The sequence below is a fragment of the Martes martes genome (assembly GCF_963455335.1).
Source record: "Martes martes genome assembly, chromosome: 7".
Lineage (NCBI taxonomy): Eukaryota > Metazoa > Chordata > Mammalia > Carnivora > Mustelidae > Martes > Martes martes.
In genome coordinates, this window is record NC_137894.1 from 19,690,877 (window position 1) to 19,709,071 (window position 18,195).

At 38.2% G+C, this 18,195-nt stretch overlaps 2 protein-coding genes across 2 annotated transcripts in view; both read left to right on the plus strand.

Annotated features, from left to right (window-relative positions):
- Window positions 1-18,195, plus strand: part of ENTREP2 (endosomal transmembrane epsin interactor 2) — a gene marked incomplete at both ends in the record, with an annotated part of 474,734 nt that overhangs the window by 338,081 nt on the left and 118,458 nt on the right. The window contains one exon of the mRNA XM_080807394.1: window positions 13,702-13,812. Coding sequence (XP_080663520.1) covers window positions 13,702-13,812 — 111 coding nt within the window. The remainder of the gene's footprint in view (window positions 1-13,701; window positions 13,813-18,195) is intronic.
- NSMCE3 (NSE3 homolog, SMC5-SMC6 complex component) lies at window positions 64-1,980 on the plus strand. The gene has a single exon (XM_080809480.1). It carries the CDS (start codon window positions 131-133, stop codon window positions 989-991), a length of 861 nt encoding a protein of 286 aa, XP_080665606.1. The 5' UTR covers window positions 64-130; the 3' UTR covers window positions 992-1,980.

Below are 18,195 nucleotides of genomic sequence, written 5' to 3' on the forward strand. Positions count from 1 at the left end.
TGGCTCCGCCCACGGCCTCCCAGACGTGCCGCGCGCCAACCCACAATTCCCGCTCCCCGCTGCGATCTTGCAGCCGCTGCTGCCGCCGCAGCTGCCGCCGCCGCCCGTTACGGCTCCCGCCGCCGGGGACATGTTGCAGAAACCGAGGAGCCGGGGCCGCCCTAACTCCCAGGCGGAGAGGGAGAGGGACTGGGGCCGCGGCGCAGCCGAGGAGGCCCCGAGCACCTCCCGTGGGGCGGGCAGCTCCCAGGAGGCCCGGAGCTCTTCGTCGCAGGGTGCCCGCCGGGCCGAGGCCTCCCCGGAGGTGGGGCCCAGGTCCCAGCAGCAGCTGGAGCTGAAGGTAGCCGAGCTGGTGCAGTTCTTGCTGATTAAGGACCAGAAGAAGATCCCGATCAAGCGCACGGACATACTGAAGCACGTCATCGGGGACTACAAGGACATCTTCCCTGACCTCCTTAAACTGGCCGCCGAGCGCCTCGAGTACGTCTTCGGGTACAAGCTGGTGGAGCTGGAGCCCAAAAGCAACACCTACATCCTGATCAACACCCTGGAACCGGTGGAGGAGGATGCGGAGGTGAGAGGCGATCAGGGCACGCCCACCACCGGCCTCCTGATGATTGTTTTGGGTCTCATCTTTATGAAGGGCAATACCATCAAGGAGACGGAGGTCTGGGACTTCCTGCGTCGCTTAGGGGTGTACCCCACAAAGAAGCATTTAGTGTTTGGGGACCCAAAGAAACTTATTACCGAAGAATTCGTGCGGCAGCGTTACCTGGAGTACCGGCGGATACCCCACACTGATCCCGTAGACTATGAATTGCAGTGGGGCCCCCGAACCAACCTGGAAACCAGCAAGATGAAAGTTCTTAAGTTTGTGGCCAGAGTCCATAATCAAGACCCCAAGGACTGGCCTGCACAGTACTGTGAGGCTTTGGCAGATGAGGAGGCCAGAGCCAGACCGGAGACAAGTGGACCAGCCCCCTCCTCTTGAAGTCTGAGACAGATTCTGAGGGGTTCCTGGGGAAGGTCAAAGGCACTGGGTGAAGGGGTAGGGGTGGGAGGCATATTTCTGTAACGCTTAAATGTGTGTGGCTTTAGGAGGTGCTTGCAAACTTCTCTTCTCTTTTAATATTGTCAGTTATTTGGTTCCAACTTCTCACTTTTAAAAATCTTAGGAGAGGATTTTTGGTTTGATTTGTTTTACCGCTGTATATTTTGGCATAAAAGTTTTCCCAACATTATACAACTGATTGAAAAACTGTACCATGATCTGGAACAGGTATTTAAAAAAGAACACATCGGTGAATTGTTTTCGCGCCAAGAAAATAAAAGCGAAGTGGATATAATCTGGTCTCTTAGTAGTTTGTAAGTTAAAATAAAACCCTTTATAAATTAAAAATAAAAATGTAATTGTCTATACCCTTTTTTACCTTAAGACAGCTATTTTATATTTATACATTTCCTATGTATATAAGCATTATGCATCATCTAAGTAATGTACATATTGTATTTTCTCTGAATAGCAATTTTTTTAATATTCATAATTATCAGTCAGCTCTGTGACTGACCACTTAGTGCCATTTAGTTTTTTCCTTTTTTTGCTGCTATAGTTGTAATAAATACTGTATCTTTGAAGTAATTAAGCATTGTGCATTTTTAAATCATGGTTAATGAGATACTAATTTCATGACTCAAAAACAGCATCTTAAAAACTTTTTTCTTGATACACACTATTAAGGTAAATAATGTTTTGTAGAAGTTAGCTTACTTTTATATGGGTGTGTACATGTTGGATCACGATCTAAAATAGAAAAACATTTCTTGGGGCTCCAGGGTGGCTCATATGGTTAAGCGTCTGCCTTTGGCTCAGGTCATGATCTCCGGGTCTTGGGATCAAGCCTTACGGGAAGTCGGCTTCTCCCTCTGCCTCTCCCCCTGCTTGTGCTCACTCGCCCGCACTCCCTCAGATGAATAAATAAAATCTTTAAAAAGGAAAAGGAAGAAAATACATTTCTCATTGGGTGCAAAAAAGTGGATAAAACTGTTAGTGATTAACGATGCCCACTTGGGAATCACTACCTGGTTCAGATCCAGGCTTCATGTAACTAGCTCTGTTAATTTAGGCAGGTTATTTGTATACAGATGTTTCCTCACCTGTGAAATGAGCTGATGATGCTCATGCTATGTGTGATAATGTGGTAATAAGATTTTGGAAGTACATGCAAAGTTCTTGGTACAAATGCCTGGTGTGGAGGATTTTAGTTGTTAACTTTGTTCCTTAACTTTTTAAATTTATTTTTTAATCTTGGGTCTACAGTAAAGTTTTTGTTTGTTTGTTGTTTGTTTTGTTTTGTTCTCAGGTTTTCTGTCATTATCTTCTCAATCACAGAGTAGGAGTTACTGGTTCAAAAGTTATATCAGTATTCTAGCCTGACTCCACTGTCTGGTGATTGGAAAAATGTAACGCGTGGTGTATTGTGAGTACAGCCCATATGAAGTAGAGCAGGACAGACAAAAGACCTATTCTGGGCTTAAGAGCTAACTGTATAGTGAAAGGGTATGGGTTTTGAGGTTGTCTGACAAACATAATTTGAATTAGGGCTGATGCTATGTCAGCATGGTGATTTGGGGTAGATTTTAAGTTCTCTGAATCTCATTTTACCTAGAGTTTGTTACATAGATTAAATGAGTCCAAAGAAAAGAGCTCCTAGTCTCCTCTCATTGTATTCCTCCATAGCCTCTGGCAAAGTGCCGTTTATAGTCAGAGATTCCACAAATAATTATTCAGTGGGTGAGTAAGTGATTGTTTGAAAAGCTATTACAAATTAACCCTGAAATGAGATAATTTACTTTAGCTAACAACAACAACAAAAAAAGTGGATTTGATCAACCCTGGACTAAATGCCCCCTAGAAGGGCCTATGGTGGGTTTGTAGCAGTATAGAAGAATGTGATAGGTTACTGTGTTTTATTTCATTTTTTTGAATTAGAATTTGCATTTATTTCATCAGTGGAATATAATTGGTCCTTGAAGGCATGTCTTCTTGGTTTGCATTTTATTTCAGTGTATAAATTACCTTGTGACTGAGCATCCTGCTTACCGGTCCCTTACCTCACTGACTGAATCCCCTTCTGGAGTGTTTTAGCACTGGTATTTTCACCTGTATGGTGAAAACTGTCATGACCCAGACCCGCTATCAGTTCCATCCGAAGCAGATCTCTTCTCCCACTCCTATACTTTTCCATAGAGACGTTAACAACTTACCTTTAATGAATTACCATTCGGCTTCAGATTTGATTTTTTTTACTTTTTTCAAATTTTTATTTATTTTAAGGAATCTCTACACCCAACATGGGATTTGCACTCACCACGCTGAGATCAAGAGTTGCATGTTTTCCTCCTGAGCCCGCCAAGCGCCCTCAGATTTTAAAATGTAAAACATTACAAGCCAGATGAAGCCCTCTGTCTTTTCTTTTTACCCTTCCCAGATGGTCAAAAGTTTGTGGACATCATTCCATGGTATGACTTAATACTTTTACCCCCCACACACACACATGTATGAACAATATGTAGTATTTTGTGAGCTTCTATGACTTACATAGGGTGTATTATACTATTCTCTTGCAACTTGCTGTTTTAACTCACCTTGTTCAGCCACAAAGGTCTGATTTATTCTTTATAGTTGTTCCTTCATGTGGAGAAAAATTAACAGTTTATCCATTTCCTAATGGTTGGACAGGTCCTTCCCAATTTTTTGCCATTTGCCTGCAGTGTATAGCACTTCCTTAGGCACATGTGAGTTTCTCTAGTCAGAAATAAATAGAACAATCATGGGGCATTGCCAGATTGCTCTGGAGCTTGTGTTAAATTACAATTTGCCAACATTGTAGAGATCTTTTTCACTGACCCCGTCCTTAAGAAAATTAACCCTTCCAGCCCTACTGTGGGTACGTAGTGATGATTTGCTATAGTATTAACTTGCATCTCTAGTTTACTAGTGACATTATCTTTTTTTTGCCATCAAGTTTTATATCTGTTAGACTTTTTCTATTTTTTGATTGATTTGTTTTATTTCTTTATATGTTCTGCATATTAATCCATTGTCATATCTAGGGCAAACGTCACATTTCACTTTTTTTTTTTTTGGTCATATAGATGATTTAGTTTTAATGTGTCAAAATCATCAATGTTTTATTTTTAAGGGCTATGTTTTTTGTGTAGGGCTTTAGAAAAAAGTCTCCCTAATCCTAGTAAGTGTTAAAAATGTTTGACTTTCACATTTATGTTTTTAATCTGTTTTTGCATATGATATGAGGTATAGATATAATATTCATCTTTTTTTCTATATGGATTGCCTAGCACCAACTTCTCATAGTTTATCCACACTGACTTATAATATGCTCTCTATTATATACAATATATCACATACATATAAATTTTGGCAGGGACTAAATTGATTTATATGATTTCCTATCCCTTTGCCAATACCATGCCATTTTAATTCTATAGCATCATAATGTAAGGGTTTTTTCTCTTTTTCAATTCTTACAGCTTTTATTTTGGTCTTGACTTATTTGCATTGGCTTGGAACTGCAATACATTCTTGAAAAGAAGTGGCAACAGCAGGCCTCAAGGATGTTCCTGATTCCTTGTTCCTGATTTTAAAAAAATCATTTGTAAGATATTGTATTAATTATGTTTGTTTGCAGTTTTGTTTCCCATTAATTATCCTTATTTGTATTTTTAAATATCCCGCCTGTTCCTAGCTTGCTTAGAGATGTTTGGAAAAATTATGAATAGTTTTTTTTAAGTTGTATCATATTCTTTATTAAACTGCTAGATGATTAAATTTTTGTTTTTACTCTGCAATTTCAGTATACTTTTTAACGTAGTTTAGTGTAGTAACACTGATAGGTTTTTCTGATACCTAACAATCCTGGGACAAATCCTTCTTGTGGATGATACATTTTAAAACAATTGTTTTTTTTTTTTTATTTGCTAAAAATTTATAAATTGTATGTTTTGGGTCATAAGGGGAATTAGCCTATAATTCTCCTATATTGTATTGCATTATTGGCTTTGAGATTACACTTTTTTTTTAATTTATACCCATACTTACAGAAGAGTTGTAAGCACAGTGCAAGGAATTTTTATCCCCTCCCCCACCAGCTATTTGAGCGCATTAGTTATCATGTTTCTTTAGTATCCTTCAGTCTGCAAACAGTTCCTCAGTCCTTCTTTGACTTTGATGATCTTGACACTTGAGGACTACAGGCTGTTATTTTGTAGAACATCTGCAGTTGTAATTTGTCTGCTATTGCTTTATGACCAGATTCAAGTTATGCATCTTCAGCAGGAATACCATAGAAGTGATGCTGTGTTTTTCTTTTTGGATCCTATCAGCGGCACAGAATTTCAATTTGTCGTGTTGTTTGGTAATTTTGATCACTTTGATTAAAGAAGGTTTTGTTTTGTTTTGTTTACCATTCCCCTCCTCTAAAATTATCTATGCTCCTTTGTAATAAATGAGTAAGTTATGTGGGGAGATGCTTTGAGACTTTGTAAATAGTCCTCACCAAATTTTCAATGTATTTGTTGTCTATTTCTATCTGTGTAGACACATGAGTTATAATCTCTTACTATCATTATGTCTTTTGATACTCAAATCATCTCTGATTTGGCCAGTGAGAACCTTTTTAAGCTGACTTATGTGTCTTCAGCATGCCCCCATCATTCTGAGCACTTCTTTACTTTCCAGATCTATTATCTACTGAAAACTCTTGAGATTACATTGAGAACATCATTTCCATTCTAACACCATAGTGTTCTTCTAGTCCCCCTCCCCCCATATTTGTACCTATCTTCTCTCCAACAATGAGTAACTCAGATTCTATTATCCTTACAGTGTTGATTTAACCAATCCCCCCATAAGTAACCAGTCTCCTATTGTGGCTGCTACCCCTTCCCACGTGGGGGATGCCTTCTGCTCCCCTGTGCTGAGCTCACATCTCACAGGAACTGCCTTTCTCTGGGCATACACCCACCTCTCAATTCTTGGGCTCCAGCCCGCTCCTGGGGCCCTTGCCTTTCACTCCTCCCCCACATATATCTTGCTCTGTTCCACTTCATGGCTTTAGGACTGAATTGCCCAAGAAATAGAAAACATTGTTCTATTCTTATAAATGAATTGGGCTGCTTTCCTTTTGTCATATTATAGGATTACATGTTTTTGAAAGTTTTGAAGAAATCTACCCGTAAAAGGTTCTGGGCCTTGTGTTTTTGGTAGGTGGATTTTTAATTCCTAATTTTATTTCAATAATGGAATGTTCAGATTTTCTCTTCAAATTACTTTTGGTCATTTGTATTTTCTAGAAAGTGTTTTTATTTATTTTATTTTTTAAAAATATTTTATTTATTTATTTGACAGAGCGAGATCACAAGTAGGCAGAGGGGGAGGGGGAAGCAGGCTCCAGGCCAAGCAGAGAGCCTGATGCTGGGCTGGATCCCAGGACCCTGAGATCATGACCTAAGCCGAAGGCAGAGGCTTAACCCACTGAGCCACCCAGGTACCCTTCATTTATTTTCTGAAGTATTAACAAAGTTTTCTTACCCAACCTTGGGATACTCCAGAGTTTCTGAATATCAGAGTCCTGTTCTCTGGTTATAAATTGTCGACCCCTAAGTGTGGTCAGTGGGGGTATAGTAAGCATCCATACACATTTGTAAGTCTATTTTATTTGTTTCTTTTATATGGGAAGGAACAGATTTGAGAAGGCTTAAGTGTTGTGCCATATAAAGAAAGAAATACAAACCATCTAGAGGTAATAAAATGACACAGCTTGAAGACTGCAAAACAGGCTAATTTCTAAAGATGAGCTTGAAGTGAAACTTAAAGGAAAAAGCTGACCTTTCGTGGGAACCGAACAACACAGTGACTGTGTTTATTGGTGAATCTTTTTTCTTTTCATGGTAGTTATCTCATTTTGTACCTTTTGTGAGCTTTTCTTTTTTCCTCGCTGGGAAATAGCAGGCCTACACAAGTACCCTCCAAGACTTACTTGACAATTTAGATTCTCATTTTAGGCGTTTTTTAAAAAGTGACAAATGTGTCATTGTTTCTTGCTGTTATATAGGAGATAATATAGTTAAATGTGATCAACTGTGTTTTGAAATGTGTGGAGGCCACAGACACGGACTCCTAGGCTCCAATTCCTATGAGAAATTACTGAGTTTATGACAACTCTATCCATCGTTTGTTGGATTTTTTCCCCCTGTGTTGCCCTGCATTTGCATTTAACCCATTATACACTCAGACCCCTTCACCTATCTCATTTACTAATATGTGATGCATTTTGTTTCATAAGATACACTTTAAAGGACTAATTAGCTTTTATGGTTTCAAAAATTTTTCATTGTTAGACTGATAATCTGCATGAGTACTCAGATCCATGGTTAACAAACCTAATTTTTCTGTGTTGGTCTCTGATATTCAAAATAGTTTTCCCCTATTCTAGGGCCAAAGCTCATGGAATCGAAGTGGAATTTAAATTATTCTGCCCCAAAGTACTGATAGCTCTGTAGTCACTAAGAATGTGTGTTCATTGCTTATTTGGAATTGAGCTGAAAGTTTCGGAAATCTAAGTAGAAGGGTTTTCTATGGACTAGAATCATATCTTAATGTCCATGTCCCCAAACTAATTTGGTTCTGTACTAACATTTGGAATTGGGTCTCAGCAACTGCAGCAGTACTGGTCTCTGAAGATATAAAGACAAAGGACCTTTCCCAGGTCAAGATCGTTCCCTAAAATACACCAGATTGTGGGCAGTCGAAGGAGAGTCTGGGTGATTTTACTGGACCTTGACCAAAGAGGAGAGTCTGCATCTATCCATGTTGGCATCCACACCACTTTTTATAGCATCTGGCTCCTGGTAGAGACTCAGATATGCTGAATGAGTTAATGAATGAATGGTCCATTAGTCCCTACTTGCATAGTCCTATTAATAAGAGCCGACATCCAGTCGTCTTGTCCTCTGCTTGGCACATATGCAGGAAGTGTTTGATGAACTGTCAAGCTGATCTTCAGTGACATTGTTTCCTCCTCTGTCTTGCTTCTTGCAGATACTCATTTCCATTTTGATCATTGTGCAGCTGCTGCTTATGGATTTCTCCCCACCACCTCATGTTCATTCAGTAAACATTTTTTTCAACACCTCCTATGGCCCAGTTGCTGAGAACGCAGTGGTGGCAAGATACACACGATCTCTGCTTCTACAGCAGACAATCCAGCCTCATCCACAGAGATCAATAAAGGCCTCTCAGAAGAGGTCAATATCAGGTGATGGCTTAGGGATGAACAAGAATCAGGTGAAGGAACCAAGAGGGTAAAGCAGCGTGTTTGGGAAAAGAAAAATAACGTGGGCAGAAACTTGAATTCCAGGAATTAAAAGATACTCACTATGGCTGGATGGTAGAGGGTGTGGCAGGAGCAGCTGGAGATAGGCTGAGGAAATGGGCAAAGACCGGGTCAGCCATGTACAAGGTTTGTTGGGCCTTGGAAATTCAAACCAAGGAGTTTTATTAAGACAAGGAGTTGCTACTTAAGGGTTTTGAGCAGAGGAGTGATATCTTTCATTCATTCACTCATTCACTCATTCACTCATTCAGCAAATATGGATCAATTGTCTAGCTAGGCTTTTGTGGTCATCAGTGAATAAAACAGAGATCCCTGCTCTCGATAATCCAGTATACTTCAGTAAGATTATTCTGGCCCCAGAGTCAAGGAAGTTAAGACTGGAGGCAGGAAGAACAAAGAAAAGCCATCCACGGAGACTCGGGTGACGATCATTGAAACTAGAGAGTGGCACCAGTGGGGATGGCACGATTTCTTAAATAGAATTAACAGAACTTGCTGATTTATTAGGTGCAGTCAGAGTAAGGGAGCATGAGTCAAAAACCCCTCATACCCCTCATGTGGGAAATTAAGGAGGATGGTGATTCCAGGAATCAGACAACATTTCAGGAAGATTTTCCTGATTTTGATCTTCTATGCTAAGTGAGTTTGAGGAACCTCTGAGATGTCCAGGTGGAAATGTTGAGGAGACAGTTGTTCATAGATGGTAGAATAGGTCTAGGAGGGAGACAAAAATAAGAGTCACTAACATAAATGGAGCCATGCGTCGTGTTCTTAGATAAGGTTACACAGAGGGGATTTACAGCATAAGAGCCACATATGGATGTTGTGGTTATTAGGGATGTTCACAAATCATCAGGTTCTTTCTTTTCAGGATATTTGGTAGGACTGTACTTCTCCATCCCTTTGGATGTGGAGTGTGGCCTTGTGCCTTCTTTGGACAATGAAATGTGAACAGATATTGCATGCGACATCTCCAGCAGGAGCTTTAAGTTCCATGGCTGAAATGATTATAAGAACATCACTGAAGTGAACTCTTCATTGGCTTGGGTGCCTGAGTGAACCTAGGGCAAAACCCACTTGACTTATTTTGGCCCTGTAACAGAAGAAAAAATACACTCCTGTTGTGCTAGGCCTCTGAGATTTTAGAGTTATTTTTAACTTCCCCCATCCTCATTGGTCCAGAAATTGATCCAGAAGTCCTACCCTGATAGAGAGGAGGTTGCAAAGGTGACCATATGTGTTATGTAATGGAAAGGCATTTGGTAGAAGTGACTTTTGTGGAACTTGAAGAAACATATCAATACCTAATAAACCTGTAACTCTAAAAAGTTAGGAAACAGAACACTGGTAGCATGAATGTTGGTGCCTGTGGTTGCGTCTAGCAAAAATTTCAGGAGAGAGGCAAAATTGGAAAAGTTTGGCTGGTAAGTATTTAGGGATGGAGAGAATAGAGAGAATCTAGAAGTGTATGGATATGCAAGTGCTTCCGAACCCCCAACCAGTGACAAATAAAATAGAGAGACAAAGGCAAATTAAGCTGTAGTCTTGGGGCAAGGATCAAATCCATGGTATGGTTGTCCCTCCGTTGTCAAAATATATGAATGTATTTCAGTGGTTTAGGATAAAGGTTTAACTAGGGGTTGGATGTCCAATGTTTTTAAAAGGACAAGATGAGAAAAAAGAGTTTAAATGTGATCTTTCCACCAAAAGCTTGAAGACCAAAAGTACACAAGTTGAGAAAGAAGAACATGATGGGGGAAAAAAAAAATATATATATATATATATGTATGTGTGTATGTATATATATATACACACACACATATATACATCTTTATATGTGTATGTGTCTGTATCATATATATATATGAAATCTAAGATGTATGCCTAGAAAAAAAGTAAAGGTGTGGCTATAGGCATGATTCCAAACAAAGCTAAATTTAAAAAATATCCCCAACAATAAAAAATAAAATAAATGAATCTGGGTTCACAGTAAGTAGCGTAACCACACATAAAGAAAGGTTGGTCACTCTAAAACACAGTAATTTGACGACTTTTTCTTGGTAGAATGTACTTTAAGGATAGAAAGAAATACTTAAATCTTTAACTTATTTCAAGGATCACATTTTTTTTGTTTTTTTTAAAGATTTTATTTATTTATTTGACAGACAGAGATCACAAGTAGGCAGAGAGGCAGGCCGAGAGAGAGAGGAGGAAGCAGGCTCCCGGCTGAGCAGAGAGCCCGATGCGGGACTTGATCCCAGGACCCTGGGATCATGACCTGAGCCGAAAGCAGAGGCTTTAACCCACTGAGCCACCCAGGTTCCCCCAAGGATCACGTTTTTGGTGCTAATATTAGTATTGTCATTTGGAGACTGTTGTGTGGGTATCATGAGATTAAATCAAATGGATACTTGAAATGAGAAATAAGGTTTTTGGCATGGTTGGAAAGAAATAGAGATATAAGATTCATGTGATTAAGTAAAAACCCTGTAGTTTTGGATTTGAATCAGTGATAGCAGTATGTTATGATATATTGTATCTAACAACTGAAAATAATTGAAAACAGTGACCAAGTAGCAAGGGCACGTTTGGCCTGAAAAGTATGGTATTTAAATACCATTCTCATTGAAAGGAACCAGGCTATACTGGAGAAATGGCTGGTTCCAGGACTGGACTAGGGGATGTGTGTGATGATCTTGGAAAATCTTGTCATGTTAGAAAGCAAGAAAGCTTTCAAAGTCTACTAGAGTTGGGTCAACTTGAATTGATGCTCTCTTGCTAATGACTTTGGTGATTGAAACACATGAAGTTTGTTTAAGTTTGTGGCTCATAATGAATCAAACACACACACACACACACACACCAAACAGTACTTTTGGAGGATGCTAGTGACCCAACTAATTTTTTTTTAAAATAAACATGTGTTAAGGATTATATTTGACTCATTTAATGAGGGAACCAGTAAAATGTTACAACCAGTTCAAAGGAGAATTCAAGCAATGTACACACATAGGCCATCCAAAATGCTGAAATAAATTTACAAATAAATATAAAAATGATCAGCATCCATAGGTGGCAGTCATTGCCTTCCACCAGACAAAATTCATTTCCATTTCCATTATCAAAAATAATTTACAGGGGTGCCTGCGTGACTTAGTTGGTTAGGCATCTGTCTTCGGCTCAGATCGTGATCCCAGGGTCCTGGGATTGATCCTGCATTGGGCTGCTTGCTCAGCGGGAATTCTGTTTCTCCTTCTGCCTCTGCCTTCTGTTCTTCCTGCTTGTGCTCTCTCTCTCTCTCTCTCACCAAAATAAATAAATAAAATCTTAAAAAATAATTTACATTACTAGGATTATTCTACACTGTACAGAGTTGTCAAATAGCTTAAAGACAATGCAAGGCACTAATAACTCAAAAGGGTACACTAGGCAGGATATCCAGTATTTTTTTTTTCCTATTTGAAAGTTTTTAACAAGTTTTTGTGATACTCTCTCCCCTCTTGATTATATTATCTTAAAGATTATTCTTGATCACAAGAAAAGTTTTGTTTCGAGATGCCTTGGTGGCTCAGATGGTTAAGCGTTTGCCATTGGCTCAGGTCCTGATCTCCAGGTTCTGGGATCGAGCCCCATGTCCAGCTCCCAGCTCAGTGGGGAGTCTGCTTCTCCCTCTTCCTCTGCCTCTCCCCCTGCTTGTGTTCTTTCTGTCTCTCTGTCTCTCTCTTAAATGAATAAATAAAATATTTTTTTAAAAAGAAAAGTTTTGTTTCATTAGACTTAGCCTGATTATTTATAAAGGTACAGCAAGAGTATTAACTAACCATATAGGCCCGAGTTTATTTGGTAAATCTAGCACCATATCAACTAATTATTTTGAATCTGGAAAATAAGTGAAGAATCAAACATATATTCTGATTTTCCTATATGAACTATACCGTAGGGTGAAAAAACGGATGATGAAAGCAGAGGACCATGGAGGAAGAGAGAGAGTTTAAAATGGAACAAGACAAAACCAGAGAGAGACAAACCATAAGAGACTCTTTACCTTAGGAAACAAACTGAGGATTGCTGGAGGGAAAGGGGATGGGGCAACGGGGTGATGGACATTGGGGAGGGTATGTGTTGTAATGAGCCCTGGGTATTACATAAGACTGATGAATCACAGACCTGTACCCCTGAAACAAATAATGCATTTTATGCTAATTAATTGAATTTAAATTTTTTTTAAAAGTTGATGAGGAAAAGTATTCTATATACTGATCCCTGGGAATAAAGAACTATGAAATGATGGTGTTATACTAGCACTGTTTCGGAAACCCTAACAAATTAATGGTCTAAGCAATCATTAAAAACGGCTGCCAACATCATAGACATTATTTGCCTTCTAATAGTCTCAATTTGATCAAACTTCTATGTCTAACCACCAAATTACAAGAAATCCAGAGAATGGGGAAATGTTAACTAATAGGAGGAGACAGCAAAGTTCAGACTATAGAAAACTCTAAAGAACAAAATAACAGTTCTCTTCAATAAATTCCATAGAAGAAAAAATACAATGGATGGGAAAACCCATCAACTAAAAAATATTGCAAAGATGCAAAACAATTAGTTACTCTATATGGAACTAACTTCTTCATATCCTGTGTAAACTGACTTTTAAAAAATTTTTGAGCTAATTAAGGAAATGTGAACTCTGAACATTTGATATTAATGAATGGTTATGCTAGAGGTGATGACATTATGTTGGTTGTGTTTTCAAAAACAGTCTTATTTTAGAAACATACACTGAAAGGATGAAATTATATAATATCTGATATTTACTGCAAAGCGTTCTAGAGTGGAGAAGGTATAAATGAAACACAACAGACCAGAGTTGGTTAGTTGTTGAGTCTGGGTGGTAGGTATTTGGGGGAGGGGGCTTCATTAAACTGTCTTCTCTGGTTTTGCATAGGTAGGAAATTTTCCGTAAAAAATTAAATAAATATAAAGTCTTTCTAATAAATAAACTACTTTCTGTTGGTTTTCTTTAGTCATTTCTAATGTATTATTTCTGAGACAAAATAAAACTATTCTGAGCCTATATAATGTATAGTGTTTTCAAGTTGAGCCTCTAAAATATTTTATGATGTAATTCAAATTTTGAGAAATGATACCGTCCTTTAAAAAAGAAATACAACTGTTACTCTTATAATTATTCGATAAACTGAAGGCTTTTTTAAAAGCCAAATCACTTTTCCTTCGAACTTCTCCAAGTGAATAATCCATTTTTTGTTTGGTTTGTTTCCAGATAACCTTTTTCATGCTGCTCTCTGCAGTGTGCGTAATGCTGAATTTGGCTGGTTCAATTCTCTCCTGTCAGAATGCTCAGCTAGTGAACTCCCTAGAAGGCTGTCAGTTGGTGAGTAATGAAATGCAAACCTTTTGAAAAAGGTCACAGGCTTTGATTTTGCCTGAAAGTAATTTTAAAAAATAAATTTTATTATATCCTTGGATTTAGTCTGATGTTTTATAATTGTATAGGGAATTTAAGTTAAGTTGGTTCATTTCTAAACATTATCTCAAATTAAAACTCAGCCTACTTGCAAGTCAGTTACTAAAAGTGTATTTCTCAGGATCACGGCGTAGTGCTTTTAGAGCAAATGTCTTTAGCAAAGATTATATTTTGGCATTTGTTACATTGATTTTTGTCCCCAATGAATTTTTAAAAATCAATTGTGTAAGTTGATTGTAAGTGCCGTGATACATATGAGCTTGATAATGGGTGCATCAAAACAATTTAGTTCACTTTTTTTTTTTTCAGTTCAAAAAGTGGATTATCTTTTAGATCTAGGAGAATGGTAGACAGTGTGCTGTGTACTTTGTAGGGGATCAATAAATGCTTTGTGGGATAGAAGCTTCATTCCATATCATGACTTAGCTCCTGGGACCGAGATATGTGCTTCCGGGTGGGGCAATCACATTTGGTAAGGGGCATGGGGGTTATAAAGTTTGACTCCCAATAGGATCATGGCTGCTAGATGTGAGACACTGGTATTTGTTGATTAATCTTGGAGACTACGCAGTTACCTTTTAGAGCCATTCTCTTCTACAGCTGCCTGTGCACTTGCTGGGCCTGGGGCTTTACTTCTGAGAGGTCAGGGACTATCCTGAATTACCCGATGCTTCTCCATAGCAGGGCCATGCTTTTTTTCTTGTGACCATGCCATTTGGGTTCAGAGGAGCAGCTGTTGGGAAGCCTGCTGCTCTCTCCAGTTTTTATCTACCCAGGCTAGAAGGACTAGGGTCCCTTGGTACAGTTTCAATGCAGAGGCACCTACTGAGTTCCAAAAACTGTGAGAGCTTCAGCTTGCTACTTTCTGTTCAGGGGGCCTAGACCACACTGGTCAGATTTCACCCAGTTATGATGTACAGAGTATCCTTGGTGTACTGCAGTATTGCTCATGACCGCTAAGAATTGGTACAACCTGGAGCCCACCACACTCAGGAAGGATGACTTGCCAACTTCTATCCGTAACTGAGCCAGCCTCTTTGTTCCTAAATACTAGGTGCTGTGAATATCCTAACATCTGGCAACTAGCAAGGGACTGGCCATTTCCCCCTCTGACCCCCAGGCTCATACTTGGCCAGTAATTTCCGAGCAAGATCAGTGTGGTCACTTGCTGAAGTGTAGCGTGAATAGTAGAGAGAGTAGGGGATTTGGACTCAGCGAATCAGGATCAAAGTCATGGCTTTATAACCCCCTAGTTAATGACTTAGAACAAATCACCTTCCCTGTCTCAGCTTTACTTCTGTTTCCTATTAAGGGTGGATATTACCTGCCCTGAGCTTTTCCTAAGATACTTAATAAGATAGGATTCATAAAATGCACAAAAGTATACTCCTTTCCTGTTACAAAAAATATGTAATTACTACAGAAAATTCAAAAAGCAAAATGCACTTTATTACTATGTTTATTATGTCCTTCCTGTATTTTCTGTGCATAATAGGTGTGTATGTGTATGTATGTGCATGTATACATAACATGTGTGTATTTAACATACATTTAAATGTGCTATACTCTCCATGCAGCTCTGTGATTTGATTTTTTATTGGTTGTGAACATTATGTATAATATAGTATATTACATATATTATATTATATATATTATAATTTAATAATGCTTTAAATTCTTTTCTACAACTTTATTTGTAATGGCTGCTCTGTATGAATGAATATAGCATTATTTATATAACCAATCTCTGCTTTTTGCATGGATGAAGGTTGCCACTGTCCCTACACAAAATATTTTTACAACTCCTAAAAGTGGACTTGCTTGATCATGAGGAATCCACATCTTTAAAGCACTTGATACATATTGACATGCTGCCTTCTAAAAGAGTTTATAATCCCAATAGATGAGAATGATGTTCTTGCTACACCCTTTGCCAGCACTGCAAATTCTTACTTTTTAAAGTTTATGCTAATTTAAAAGGTATAAAATGACATCATTGCTTTAACTTGAACTTCCTTGAATATTATCAATTATTTATAATTGCATTACATAAGTTTATATATGTACCTGCATGTATACATATATAGGTAATAATATATGGATATGAGTGTATGTACCATTTATATTTCTCCTTCAGTAAGTTGATTATAACCTTTACCCATTTTTAGGGGTATTTACCTTAATGATTTGTAAGAACTCTTTATAAATGCAATTATGTAATTCATTTATATAATAATTATACATACATACATTTATATGTGTATATGCATATATGCAACATGTGTGTGTGTGTGTGTGTATAAAACATAAAGGAAATATAGTTATATTTCCTCTATGAATTGATTGGGGCTTTTACCCATTTTTAGATTTAACTACCTTGCTGACTTTTAAGAGATCTTTACATTTTATGGTTTTGAGTCCTACAGCTTGTATTGGTCAAATATACTTCCTGGATTATTATTTGCCTTTTAGTTTTAGTGCATTTAAATCTATGAATGGTTTCCTTTGTGGTCTTATCTTGGAACCAGTAAAAAGACATTCTTTCCAAGATCAAGTCACCGTCCCCTTTTTTTCAAATATAGTTAACTCTTTCATATTCTGGAATTCATTTAAAGAATTTAACTCTCCCCCAGAATGAGTACTAGCTTTCCTGAAACAATTCCCTGAGTAACCTAATATTTCCCTGATGATTTGAAATGCCGCCTGAATCCTAAGAGTCCTTTGATGGCAAAGTTACAGAAACTGACAAAGCCATAGCCATTTATTGCAAAGATGGTAGGATCTATAGAAAAACCAAGAGGGCTAAAACTTAGACTTGGAAACTGGCTGGTTCCAAAGAGGTTTCTGTGGATGGAGAAGTGGGGGCCAGAGCGGGGGGCCTGCTGCAGGAACCCTCAGCTCCCCAGGGTATTGTTCTGCAGAAGTAAACAATTCCAGTGGTTTTTTAATCTCAGCTCATTTGCTCTAGAGTCAGAACCCAGAGAGAGAGCATTTAATTGGTCGGGGCAAGACAGGTATCTACTTAACTGTCCTGCCACACTGAATCCAAGGTGATTCAAGAGGTAATCTTCAAAAACAAAGTTAGGTATTATTAGGAAGGGTTGAGGTAGGAGGAGGTAAAAATGTTTGGTGATTAAAAAAAACCAATATCTACTCTAGCTGTACATCTAGACTGATATACATATACAGACTGATGCTTACTTATGTCTATTTGCCTATGACTGAACTTTTCATTCTCCCCCCTTCTAGGTTTGTTTTTTTATATTCCAGAGCAGTATTATTTTAATTACTTTAACTTTGTGTGTGTGTGTATGTGTATTTGTGTGTGTGTGTGTGTGTGTGTATGGAGGGGGAAATGTTTTGTATATATATCTTTGTATATGTACATATATGAAGAGTTAATATGTATATATATTTATATGTATTTTATATTATATATATATTTTACAACTGGTAGGACAAACCCTATCCACACCCCCATTCCAGATTTTTTTTTTAAGATTTTATTTATTTGAGCGAGAGAGAGAGTGAGTTGGAGGGAGAGGGAGAGAGAATCTGAAGCAGACTCTACTCTGAGCACAGAGCCGCACATGGGGCTTGATCCCACAACCATAAGATCATGACCTGAGCTGAAACCAGGAATCAGAAGTTTCAGCAACTGAGCCACGCAGGTGCCACCCCCCCAATTACAAACTTTAACCTACTTTTTAAAAATATTCTTAGAAGCTTTGTCTTCCAGAATAGTTTAAAATTTGGTGGGGGAGGGTGGTCAAGACTCGAAAGGAATAGAGTTGAAAGTTGAGCTGGAATCACATTAAAATTACAGATTGCCTTGGGAGAGAATTGATGGTTAACAATAGCATGTTTTCCCATTCAGGAGCACTGTTTGTGTTTTAGTTTCTCCGAATTGTTCTTGTAAATCCTTCAGTGTGGTTTTTGTTTTCTTTATGTTATCTAGCTCATCTCCATATCAGTATGTGTGTTTTCTTTTTCCTATGCATAATTAAAAATTAACTCATATTTTCTCATATATATATTTTTTTCTATTCCAAACTCCCACCCCCTTCCAGGAATTTTTTGGAAGCCAGACATTTTGTAAATTTATTTTGCATATTATCATTTTTACATACATATTCACGTGGCTTTTGTCAGCCAGCCCTTTGGCTTGGCAACATTTATGTAACAGCACTTGGAGATCTGCCCAGTTGTTAAATAAAGAGCAGCAGAGAATTCCACTGGATGGATGGATGCGGGATAATTTATTTAACCACCACTTAATGAAGGACAGGT

Coding starts and splice junctions, on each gene's coding strand:
- NSMCE3 (XM_080809480.1), top strand. CDS start 131: ATGTTGCAGAAACCGAGGAGCCGGGGCCGCCCTAACTCCCAGGCGGAG.